This window comes from Microcebus murinus, chromosome 7 (genome assembly GCF_040939455.1).
Source record: "Microcebus murinus isolate Inina chromosome 7, M.murinus_Inina_mat1.0, whole genome shotgun sequence".
NCBI classification, from domain to species: Eukaryota; Metazoa; Chordata; class Mammalia; order Primates; family Cheirogaleidae; genus Microcebus; species Microcebus murinus.
Genome location: NC_134110.1, coordinates 89,643,184 through 89,656,126, shown reverse-complemented (window position 1 = coordinate 89,656,126; position 12,943 = coordinate 89,643,184). Strand labels below are relative to the sequence as shown.

The following is a 12,943-nucleotide window of genomic DNA, read 5'->3' as shown; positions in this document are numbered from 1 at the left end:
AAATTTAGGTTTCTAGAGGTTGAAGAAAGGAGAGAGGTAAAACACCCAGGGGTCAAGGACAGAGACTGGAATCTTTGTTCCCCCACCATGGACCCTTGCATAAGTGAGTCAATTTTTCTAATCACTCTAAGTGATACTTCTCAAAAAGGAAAGATCCATTCAAATTCTGGGAAATAATTCTGACTTAGAATGGTAGGTCTTCAGTACCATGAGAGCTGAGAACATCCTATACAGTTTGTTTCTTTCCTTTGACATAATTAATGATAGACAAGATCAGACAAGTTTGCCACAATTTGATTTGATATTCTAATTTTTGGCTACATGTAAATTTTATACTCCGTTTCTTTTTTTTTGAGATAGGGTCTTGCTCTGTCGCCCTGGATAGAGTGCAGTGGTGTCATCATAGCTCACTGTAGCTCACATCATAACTCCCAGGCTTAAGCCTCCTGAGTAGCTGGGACTACAGGCATGTGCCAGCTAATTTTTTCTGTTTCTGGCAGAGACAGCGTCTCGCTCTCGCTGGTCTTGAACTCCTAACCTCAAACCATTCTCCCACACCTTAGGCCTCCCAGAGTGCTAGGATTACAGGCGTGAGACACCATACCAGGTCCTATACTTAGTTTTCTAGATTTTTTCCTTCTGTTGTCATCTGAAAGAAAGAAGAAAGCCTCTGGCTCCTCTAGGGAGAGTCCTGATACTACACCATTAAATACTAAATCTGCCAAGTCATGTGAAGCACTTACCCTTCGACAGATAGGAAGATCATGTTGTCTCCCAGCACTAGCATCCCACTGGGCTTGGACAAAGCTGTGTCTTAGGGGTAATAAATCTGGTGCACTTCTAAATGCATCATTAATGTTCATATTTAAAAATTATGAATACCTATGGTTCAGAGTACAGTGTGAGGGATGATCTAATGCCAGAAGCTGGAAAGAAAATATCACAACCAAAGAATATGCAATTTGTAGTTCTTGTTGAAAATATCCTTTCCATAATTACTTGCCTTTTAACGAAAAACCAGAAAACAATCAGTGAAACATGGGGTTGTGGGTTACTCAGGTTTTGATTGCACTGTGATGAAATAATTCAAAAACTTTATTGACCTATAACCTGATTAGAATATGCCAGATGAGAATCAATATTGTACAGAAAGTTGTACAGAATTTTTTACATAGAAAACTTTACATCTGTACCATATACATTTTATCCATCTGAAAAAATTTTCTACATCCACTATTAATACGGAATGCTCGACAATCCTGTCTTTTAACCATCAGAACACAATTCACAGTTTGAATACATTTCCAGTAAATCTAACCTCTGCAAACCATGCCAGATTTGTTATTTTAATATATTCAACATTAAATTCTGTACACAGAGTAAAATCTACATCAAGCCCCACCACCCAAAAGAAAAGAAAGTGACAGCAACCTAGATTCATTTTGCAGTGATTCAAGTTTCGGTCCATGAGGGATCATTCTATTTTAATGGCTCATCTTTAGAAGCCCTAAGAGAAGTATATATTACAGGTAGTTATTGTCAGTAGGGATATTTTCTACCTTTTTTTTTTTTTCTTCCTGTCGTTGATCTTGACAAGCGTCAGCCACAACAGCTTCTGGGCACGTTAAAGCCTCAAAATTACTATCCCCCCAAAAGGGCAAAACTAAAAATTCCCACAAAAATAAAAAGAAATTTCAACCCAGATGTTTAGTGCATTTGACAAAATATTATGGGTATTTAGCAAATGAATAAGAAAATAAAGAAAACAGTGCAGGAAGAACTATATAATGTTTAAGTTTTTTATATTACAGACCTGCATCTCTGTACATTTTTCACAGAAGGATGATTACCAGTATCTCAGATAGCCTGAGTGTGCAAAAATCTTCAGAATAAGAATACCATAGTCGCTAAATATCTTTTACCATGAACAATAATTTCTTCCTCTCCCCCCACCCCCCAATTATAAACATTTTATCCTTCAAAATACAGCTCTCCTGAGTTGTACTTCTTGCAGAAGTTCAATCTTTACATCTATAGTTCTTTGGGTAAGTTTCACTTCCACACCTGCCAAAAGTATGTGGGGCTCTTGCTGCCACAAAGGACAGAGAGGACCCATGAGCATAAGCTGGCACTGTCTGCACATGCTTTCTGCTCAACATGAGCCCAGCATGACATACAGAATCCGCCAGGTAAAGGGACTGGAGTGTTGCAAGTTTGAGTATTAGTTCTAAGCATCTTTACCAGTCACCCTCAGACACTGCAATTCAAAGAATTCATTTTCAGGTAGAAAACCTCAGCTCCAGGGTCCTTTTAAAGAGCGGAGGGATGTAAACACCAACAGAAAAATATGAACTTTCCATCATTGCTTGTTTATTCCAAGTTCCTGTTCAGGTGGTTGTGATATCTGAAAAACGACTCCAATTCGCAGAAAAAATCTTCTAAGAACAGCACGAAGTTCAGGAATCAAGTCAAATTGCATAATTTCACATAAGAGAGGGTAGTAGAATGATGCATGAGCTTTAAACTGGGGGGAAGAGAACGAATGTCTCCATTAGTAGTGCTTGCACTGCAAACTACAGAGCCTGAAACTGCTAGAGTCCAACCAGCCTGGGGCATGCACTGATCACAGGGCAGGGAGGAAAGGCAGCGTTTGTGTCCCGCAGCAAGTCAGTGGAGTGTGAAACTGAGAGACACAAGTACTCAAAAGACTCAATATGAACACTGCTCACTTGGTTACTATCCTTATTTTGAAAAACACTTTTTTCCCATTACATACCTTTTACAAACTTTTAGTAATTCAGCATTGTTTTTCCTAGGTAATAAGCAAAAGAAAGAAACCGAGCAAGAACTAGAGTTGAGTTTTTATAAGATATGGGTTATTGAAATTGTATCTTTTGTTAAATAAAAATTTTAAATTTTAGGGAAAATTCTACCTAATGCTGCAATATAAAATATGTAAACATTCTCCAGGCAAAGCTGTATACATTCTACATGTATAGTTCAATTTATATACTTTGATTATACCTTTGCTGTGGTTCCTTAGTCTCTGAAAACTAGTCTGCTGCCTACTTTCTCTCCTTTCCTACCCCTCCATGCCCCATGAGATCCAGGGGAGCGGTATGATGTATTGTGACAAGAAAGCAAGTTGTGGAGTAAGACAGACTGGGTTGTCTGTGTAAGACAGTAAGACAGACTGCTGGCAGCCTTAGGTCACTTCTCCAAGCTTTCCAGAGCCCATTAGTCAGATGGAAATGCATGTGGACACAGGGCTTGGGACTTGGGATGAACATCTGTGTGGCACTTAGTGGCATCGCCCTGTCTCCACAGGGTTCCATGTGCCACAAGGACCTGAAGTGTCAAGTATTGAGTATGCATTTTAAAACCTGTTCAGGTTCACAGCAAAACAACCCATTTCCTTATATGTGAGCTGTAAGCTGCTATATTTTTTTAAATAGTAAAATGTATATTTTAAAAAATCTTAAAATATGCATTTATATTTAATTATATATTTGTATTTTATTTCTACTGATTTAAGATTCTTAAAGGAGCTCATGGCTCATTCACTAGAGACTCTGGGCTGCACAGAACCACTAAATATGCCAAAGGAATGGCTGCTTCCTGGAGCACAGGCAGAAGAACTGTAGGCAAGGCCACAAGGTGGCCAGACAGTAGTTTTCCAAACAGGGAAAAAGGGGAGACTCTGGAGTCAGAATGGGAATTTCAGTGTTGGGGGAACTCAGGAGGCTGTCAAGGTGTCCTAAGGGATTCTGATTCCTCTCCTACTGAATGCCCTGGAGAATCGCTGGTTAGAGGACAAAGCTGGCTAAGGAGGAGAAAACTGAGGACAATAGGGCTGGGCCACACACTGTCCTGCACAGGCAGCTGGGCACTGCTTGATCTGCCTCTGAGAGCTCCCGGGCAGTGGGTCTGTGACCCGGCATCCCTGCCTTGGACTCAACCACCACGCTGGTCAGGCTAGAAATGCAAGGCTGCATACGAAGCCTTGTACTTACCCGATTATCGCTTATCTTTAGAACTTTAGTTAGAAACAAAAGCAGTAAGTTAGTCCAGGCTTCCCGATGACTTTCTGATGTTAGAGTGAGGAAGTAACTTAGTGCTTCACTGCAGACACTGCAAAAGAAAGGGTTTCCCTTTACATTACTTGCATACCTGCTGGTCACATACTCACTGAGAAAGAACATCAGTGAATGTTGTAATGAATATGAACTAATAAAGAACTTGTAAGATTCCATCTGTTTACATTAATTGGAACACCACCAAAAATATTTATACGTTTTTTAAATTAGGAAGAAAACCAAACATATTAAAAGAAACCATTGCAACTTATTAGGAAACCCACATTCTCTTAATTTTCCAAGTTTCACTGAGTTCAAACCTGCAGTGTGGCAGACAGCACATGCATAAGCTCAGTGTCAAGGACCTGGGCTGACATCTGAGGTGACTCTCCCTTCAATGACTGAGGCGGCCTTCATAGTCTTGTCAATAAAATGGGAGAACAGAGACTAGGTGATCTCTTAAAATTCTAACATCTATTTAACTGGTCCTAGAACATATATTTCCCAAGTAGATACAAAAATACAACACAAATGACAGTGTTCTTTCTGAATGTCATGTTTTGTCCTTAGTCTGAGCTTAAATTTTAGTTGTCATGAAGTAAAAGAGAATGAAAAAAAAAGTAACACCAAGAAAAGCTCCAAATATTCTTTCAAACACAATGCAGGCAGGCCAGGTTTTCACTTTCACAAATGACTGTTCTATAAAAATGGGGCTATCTTATGACATTAGAAAGGCCTAAAAATGATAATATACTTTAAAGTTTTTAAATCTTGAGATAAAACTTTCTTCTTTGTCCTGTATGTTAGACATGATCTGTTCACATGTCACTAGCTGTACAAAGCACATCTTCCTACAAGACTGTATCTGATTTTTACAATTGCTCTGTGAAACAGGGTCACCAGGTCCCAAGGCTCAGCTGTCTGCTTGCTCCTGCCACTGCCCCTTTTCTGCCCTGCACCACAAAGCCACCTGGTCAAAGGCAGAGATCAGTCAAGAGTCTTACTTCAAAAGCCTCTGCTGGACCTCCTCCCAGGCACTAACCCGGCTCTCGTCCATGTACATCCGGAAGAGAATGCGCAGCCCACAGGCCAGGCTGCTGGTCTCCTGCTTCAGAAGGTTGGGCTTGGACTTGCCTTTGAAGCCTGCAGAAGGGGGAAGTTACTGGGATTAGTTTGGGAAGACAGCGCACATAAAGGCAAAACAGCCCGTACACAGGCACGCTGTGTATGCGCTCAGCTGTGGACACCTGCTGCCTACACAGTGGAGCTGCCCTGAGCCACCGAGGCCTGCACCTGGGGCACACGGAGGCGATTTCTGTTTACAATCCCACCCTCGCCTACCCTTGAAGCTGAAGATATAAAACAACTTGTGGCCTGGGAAAGTGGAACCCTTCAAGTGAAACTGCACTTGCGGCCCCACAGACAACGCTGCAGGAGGCGCGGCGTGCTCTGCCCACCGCAGGGCTCCCGGAGGAACGGGCAGGGGGCGACACCTAGTGGATGAGACTGGTCAGGTGGGTGTGGAAACAAGAAGCATCTGGTCACCTCAGCATGAATAGTCCCAGTCAAATGGTGGCAACAACTTGGGTTGAAGAAAGGGGAAAAAAATAAGTAGACACTACTCTTTGCAGAAGTTAGGTTGTAAAGGGAAGAAAAAGAACAGAGCTGTTTTAAATAAAATAAGCAAACACAAGCATCTAACCCTGCATTTGATGAAGTGTTTGGTGTTCAATAAGCGTCAGCTCCCTTGTTTCTTTTCTTCAGCCACATTCTGCTGCCCCTCACTCATCCAGCACTGTTTTGTGCCTAACAGGCACTAAATAACTATTTCTTGAATTAAAAATAATGTTGGTTTAATTTACAATAAGGCTTATTTTTATTTAAAATTTCCATCTTATTCTAAAACAAATATACCTCCCGTCCCAATACATTCACTTCCATTCTGAGGTATGGCCACTCCCAGTAAACAGAAGGAAGCCATTTGGAGACACACCAGGTTCGTGTGCGGGCACACGCCTTCCCCAGACAAGCACAGCTTCTGCTATGCTGATGATACTGACAGGAAGGCACTGGCTGGGTAGGCAAGCTGAAAAAACCGTTGGGCAGATCAGTCAAGTAACAGGTTGACTGAACAAGAGAAAAAGAAATCTACCCAAGTAGTTATTTGGCTTATTGTAGATCAGAAAAACACCTATTAGATTATCTTATTATTAAAGGTCAAAGTACATGCAGTGGCATGCACAATGAATTCTGATAAACATCTGTCCCATATCCATCAATAACATTGAACATGAAAGTATGAGGCCTTTGCCGCTCACCTGCTTTCCACAGAGCAGTCCTCTGTTCATTGTTGGAATTAAATGCTTTTGCAAATCTATGCGATTCTAATAAACAGTCCAGTAGCTTAAAAAGTTGTTGTGATGTTAAAAAGCGATACATTCCTTGGTCTTGAGTATCAACTCGAACATCAAAGTCCACTGCATCTCTCTTTGGAAAACAAATCACAGCACACACACACAATCATAATAATTTTAGTAAATTTAGAACTTAATGTTCTCCAAAGACCAGTTTTACAAGCAAGCCATAGATACTCAATCTGCTATATCTTAACAGAAAACAGGGAAATGTGCCCCTTCTGTTAAGCATCCTCGTCACCAAGCACCACCCTTACAGGCCAGCCCCTCCTGCACCCGAGACTCTACGGCCTTGTACCCCTCAGTCCCTCTGTCTCTTCTAAACTGTTTGGGAGTCCCTGCATCATGATTTTAATTTTTCTCTCTCACAACCCCTCACCTTCCCTTTTCAGTAACTTGCTGGCAAAAACTGCCTATTCCGTATCTGCATCTACATAGCCAACGTGGCTGGAGAAAACCGACTGTTTCTCTTTAAACCAAGGGGCTCGGGTGCTGCCCAGTACTCCACCAACACTGCTCCACTCCATGTTCCTGGACAGACAGCTCACGTTTTCACTCCTCTCCTCAAGTACCTAAAATGTTCTTTCCAGCCTCACATGGAGGATGGCTTTTTTCCCATCTCAGTGAGAAACCAGAAGCTAGCAAGAAGAGATCTCCCACAAGCTCCCACCCCAAATACACCAGCCTTCCTGCACCCGTAGCCCATACCTGTTCTCTGCCCCAACGCTGCTGCCTGGGAACCATCTGGACGTCTACTCCAGGCAGCCCCCACTCTGCACAAGGAACATCCCCAGTCACTCAATAATATGGTCCTAGCAACGGCCCCTCTCTTGACTGCACTCATTCTCTCTCGCTCTACTTCCTGGAAAGCTCTCACTGGCAACACGCTGACACACTGCCAATCAGGAGGACGAAGTATGGCAAAGCCCTCTTGACCCCCTCACGTTCCTCCAGCTATCACCCCATCTCCTCTGTGCCACTCTACGGCAAAACTCCTCGATAGAGTTATCAATATTTGCTGTCTCCAAATCTTCTTTTTCTCTTGGATCCATTACAATTATGCTTTTGTCCTTAATGTTAAAATTAAACACATTGCCAGGGTCACCAAAGTCCTCCAAATAGTTACAGGGCAATTCTCACATGTAATATTCTTGACCTGTCCAGAGCACTTAAGCATTTGATCACATGCTTCTTCTTAAAACACCTTCTTCATCTGACTTCACAACACTGACACCTGTGCTCCCCGTGCCTCGCTGATTCTCAGTCTCAGTCTCTACCTGCTGCCTGTCCCCAGGAGCTGTAGAGGATGCGGCCCCAGGCTCCGTCCCTGACCCTCCTTTCTACTCTAGTCACACTCACTACTCCATGATGGCATCCAGTCTCATGGCTTAAAATGACATCTATGTGACGAAGGTATCCCAAATTAACCTCTGGCCTGACCCGTTGTGCTCTGAAGCCCAGACTGCTTAACTAACTTCCTGACTATACATCTCCTGTCTCCTTACCTGGGCTGCAGCTAAGTTTTCCGCATCTTCTTTTTTACTTGTGGCTGGGAAGAACACAATGTTGTCGATAGTTTGGATGAGTTCCAGCTGCACAACACATTTAATCAACAGGGCAGCAAACAATTTTTGTTCTGGAAATTCTGTGAGGAAACCCCCCCAATGCACATGCAAACAAAAAATTATTTTGAATCCTTTATAATTTCTATGACATTATAATGCTAAGGAAACATTAATATGTATGTACATATCACACTGAGAAGGACATTCTGCTTTTGCACATAGGTACTACTCAGTAAAGTTTAATCGATATTTTCTAAAGCCTTAGGAAAGTCATTTTTAAAATAAAAGTACCCTACATGATTCAGAACAATGGATATGTTCAAGATGGTTCCACTACAAATTTTTTAAAAAGATTCAGGTTTTTAAATAAAATGTAACAAATGGATAAAAACCTAAAATTTAAATAATACTTGCTGTAAAACCAAGTCTGATCTTTGAAAATAGGTAACCTAAAAGCTTATGCATAAGAAAACCAGAGGAACCAGATCTGTGTGAGACAGGCAGTGAGGGGCAGCCAAGACTCCTGAGCACCCATGCAGCACTGCGCTGTGGCCACAGCACATGTTTTATTTGGACCCAGATTAGCAGCTGTGGCTAAAATTATCTTTTATTTTCAAATGAATCCATCAGCAAAGAAGTCTATAAAAAGTCATGCTAAGCTCATTACTACAAAAGTAACCAAAACCCACAATGCTCCCACATTCATGCCAGCTGTGACGTGGCTTCGCCTCTCCATCCTGAACCAACGTGCTCACCAGGGTGTTTGTGCCAAGCCACCAGTCTACATGACGTGTTCTCAAGAGAATGTTCCCTGTCACTGTCCTGCCAGCTGAGCAGTTACACACATGTAGAAAGAAGCACGAGGCTAGAAAAGAGGACCCGACTCCTGAGACGCTGTAGAGTGGCCGCCGAGGGTGGCCCCAGGGAGGTCCAGACCACAAGGCTGCACCTTGATCCCAGGTTCTCAGGGGCAGCCTTTCCAGGGAGCTTTCTAGGAGGTAGACGACTGCCCAAGAGAGGCTGCCTATTAATCAGTATCGAGGCAATGGCTCCAGCACTGGATGGATGACTTACAATCCCTCATTTTTTTCTCCTATAAAAAGCACTTAACTACAAATGCCCTTTTCTGGCACCAGTCTGTGAAAGTTAAATTCTGTTAAAGTCTGTTAAATTCATGCTTTAGGGATTGGGGGATGGAGTAGAAACAACTTGCTTAGTCAAATTTATTCTTACTGAGGTCATTAATAAAGTGTCCTTTCCAGGTATTTTTGAGAAATGCTGTTCTATTTAACATTTAGTTCCTAGTACTACATCTCAAGTTAAAAAACAAAACAAAGAAACCCACAAGTCCCACAGTTGTCTCTTCCTCTCAAGTGTGTTTTTCATAATCCTTTACTATAGTGAGTGCCATATGGTGTCATTCATTCCCTCCCTCATAAAAACATCTCAGTCCCTGGGGCAAGAGACTCCAGTAGCACCTGGGCTCCAGAAGAGACTGCGCAGCAGGCGAGGTCTGAGGAGATGTAGTCTCACTGGTTCTAACATGAGCTGCCCATGGGTGTTAAAAGCTCTCAGCTCTCTCCTGGACACTCCTAATGACCCCAAGAGTTTGGCAGTGAAGCTGTACTCTGAACAGGGAAGCTGAGCCTTTCCGCGCTCTCTGGTGCCCTTTGAGAGATGGACGGGGAACCTAACGATACTAGCAGGTCCCTTACTAGCAGGGACCAGCAGCACATTTGGGGACAATATCTACTTGGACAAATTTTACTCATGATATGGCTTGACACTGCCAGAGTTATAAAGGCAACCATTTTACCAGTCACCATAAAATAAGCAAAACAAAGCAGATTTTAACTACATGAGACTGTAGGCACTGAATCGAGACAGAGCAGTGGTACTTTCTGAAAGTGTGTAGAAAGAATGAGGCAGCTGCCTTTCAGACAGGGCGAAGTACTCAGGTTTGTGCTGTGATTCTTATCTCTGAGGAGGAGAGAGGCAGCTGGCTGCTGGCCTCATCAAACAGAGGAACCACAACCTATCCACCAAGTGAAAGAGCTCATGGGCCATTTATTTTTCCTTCCAGCTCCATATGTTCCGAGTCAGCAGTTCCTGGATGAACCTTACCAAAAACCTCCAAGGGAGTGAGAATAGGAGGTCTGGCATAAGGAAAGAAGTCTGAGTCCACAGCTCTGGGTGTCAGGAAAGCAGAACCCTTGTCCCAGGAAGAGGGATATTCCCAGATTAGCCAAGTGAAAACTTCCTAATGTGTAAGACCAAGTCGCCCCTTTGCAAAGCTAAGTTTATTTAGGTTCGGTCTTGGGGCTGAGAATGAGAAAAGCCATTCCAGATTCTGTCTTTCTGGCCTTTTCTGATGCAGACGGAGCTGGAATAAATTCCTATATGAACCATTCTGTTCTCTGGAGAACAGAAATAAAAAAATGAAAATGGGCCACTCAACACCACCTATATCCCCTTTTAGAAATCAGCAAGATACAGTGGCTAAAGCTAAAAGTTTCTTTCAAGTAGGATACCAAAGCCTATCCTCTCTCAAGAACTGTAAGCATCTAGGATTAATAAAAAATTCTCTGAAAAAAACTGAATCAAAATGGATCAATGACCTAAATATAAGAGCTAAAAGAATAAAACTCTAAGAAGACAATATTGGGGAAAATCTTCATGACCTTGGATTTGACTATGGGTTCTTAGCTATGAATCCAAAAGCATGACCAACAAAAGAAGAAAAAAAAATTGGATTTTATCAAAATTAAAACTTCAGTGCATCAGAAGATCTTATCTAGAAGGCAAAAAGATGACTTATAGAATGGAAGAAAATAAATATTTGCAAATAATATATCTGATAAGGGTCGTATCCAGAGTATATAACAAACTCTTACAATTTAACAACAAAAAGACAAACAATGCAATTAAAAATGGGCAAAGGACATGAACAGAAATTTCTCCAAATAAGGCCAATAAGCACATGAAAAGATGCTTACTATCACTAATCATTATGGAAATGCAAATCAAAACCACAATGAGGTACCACTTCTCACCAGCTAGGATGGCTACCATTAAAAAAACCCCAAAAACCAAAAAAACAACAACAAAAAAACAACAGCCGGGCGCGGTGGCTCACGCCTGTAATCCTAGCACTCTGGGAGGCTGAGGCGGGCGGATTGCTCAAGGTCAGGAGTTCAAAACCAGCCTGAGCAAGAGCAAGACCCCGTCTCTACTATAAATAGAAATTAACTGGCCAACTAATATATATAGAAAAAATTAGCTGGGCATGGTGGTGCATGCCTGTAGTCCCAGCTACTCGGGAGGCTGAGGCAGGAGGATCACTTGAGCCCAGGAGTTTGAGGTTGCTATGAGCTAGGCTGATGCCATGGCACTCACTCTAGCCTGGGCAACAAAGTTAGACTCAGTCTCAAAAAAAACCAAAAAACAAAAAACAAAAACATTTTGGCAAGGATGTGGAAAAATTGGAACTGCTAGGAGGAATGTAAAATGGTGCAGCTGCTGGCTGTAGCAAAGTGGTTCTTCAAAAAGTTAAACACAGAATCACCATGTGACCCCAGCAGTTCAACTCCTAGGTATATATGCAAAAGAACTGAGCACAGGTACTCAAATGCTACTTGTGCACAGATGTTCACAGCAGCACTATTCACAACAACCAAAGGTAGAACAAAACCAAATGTCCATCAGCAGATGAATGGAAAACCAAAATGGTACATACATACAACGGACTGTTACTGAGTAAAAAAAGGAATGATTACTGATTCATGCTATAACTGGAATCTTGAAAACATTATGCTAAGTGAAAAAGCTAGACACAAAAGGTCACATTTTGTATGATTCCATTTATACAAAATGTCCAGAATAGCCAATTCATAAGCACAGAAAGCAGAAGGTGGTTGCCAGGGGCTGGGGAAAGACAGAAGAGGGAGTGGCTGCATAATGTTATGGTGTTTCCTTTAGGAGTGATGAAAGTATTTTGGATCTAGAAAGAGGCTGTGGTTGTACAACACCATGAAGGTACTAAATGTCACTGAATTGTTCACTTGAACATTGTTAGTTTTGTTACATAAATTTCACCTCAATTTTTAAAAGAGTGCTCAAAGCTGTCCTCCTTTAAAGAGGCAGTGGTCTTTCCTAGGGGTTATAATTTTACTTCAGGAAACAAAACTGAAGCAATTTAGTTTTTTAAGTGAAGGGCTCCCCTTGTTTGTGAGAAGTGAGGGGAAGAATAGATGTGTCCGGTGGACACTCGTGGGTGTGGGCAGCAGTGGGTGAAATGAGCACAGGGTCCACGAGAGAAGGTCCCTCACCAGTTCCCCTGGCAGATGGGTGGAGGAAGGCACGTTAGGCCCCATTTGCAGAGAGAATATGGGGCTGGTATGCATAAGGGGATGGAGAGGGAAGACTCAGGTGCTTGACACAAACATTAGCTGAATGCACTGTGGAAACAGCTGCTATTGCAGGGATCATCAAGTTCTTGACCTTCTGCAAGACAGCATCTATCAGGGGATGTCCAAGTTAGGGTAAACACAGTTAAAGACATGATTACACAATTAGAATATATGCTTGTTAATAATAAAAGCAAAACCAAAAATGTATTCCCTTTCCTACATAAAACACCAATTTTTATTTAGAGAAATAACTCACTTGCTGTAGATTTAGTTTTGCTGACTTCTTCATTCATAGTAGAGACAGAAACCAGTGGTGCTTGCTGTCTATTATCTGCAGATCTTGGTTGAATAGAATCATGAATATCTACAGATTTCTGTGATATTGTATCCTAATAAAATAAAAAATTAATTATAAGTCTGGTGAATAAAGCTTATGGATGAAAATATTTTCTATTACACCATTTAAAAAAACTGTATTA

The 12,943-nt window shown here is 41.8% G+C and overlaps 2 protein-coding genes across 15 annotated transcripts in view; one reads left to right on the top strand and one right to left on the bottom strand.

The window, feature by feature from the left end:
- Window positions 1-5,777, top strand: part of CSPP1 (centrosome and spindle pole associated protein 1) — a 121,650-nt gene extending 115,873 nt beyond the window's left edge. For 13 of the 14 annotated variants that reach the window (XR_012920206.1, XR_012920211.1, XR_012920207.1 and 10 more), the window contains 2 exons: window positions 9-103; window positions 4,971-5,777. The gene's annotated coding sequence lies outside the window, so the exon portion shown is untranslated. Of the gene's footprint in view, window positions 1-8; window positions 1,781-4,970 lie in introns of those variants that run through there. The other variant, XM_076005245.1, reaches the window with a different exon arrangement.
- ARFGEF1 (ARF guanine nucleotide exchange factor 1) overlaps window positions 1,078-12,943 on the bottom strand; it is a 141,527-nt gene continuing 129,661 nt past the window's right edge. Inside the window, exons 34-39 of the mRNA XM_020288828.2 lie at window positions 12,721-12,853; window positions 7,996-8,135; window positions 6,395-6,563; window positions 5,081-5,219; window positions 4,014-4,131; window positions 1,078-2,524 (exon numbers count right to left, since the gene is read on the bottom strand). Of these exons, the coding sequence (XP_020144417.1) occupies window positions 2,360-2,524; window positions 4,014-4,131; window positions 5,081-5,219; window positions 6,395-6,563; window positions 7,996-8,135; window positions 12,721-12,853 (864 nt within the window). The 3' untranslated portion in view covers window positions 1,078-2,359. The remainder of the gene's footprint in view (window positions 2,525-4,013; window positions 4,132-5,080; window positions 5,220-6,394; window positions 6,564-7,995; window positions 8,136-12,720; window positions 12,854-12,943) is intronic.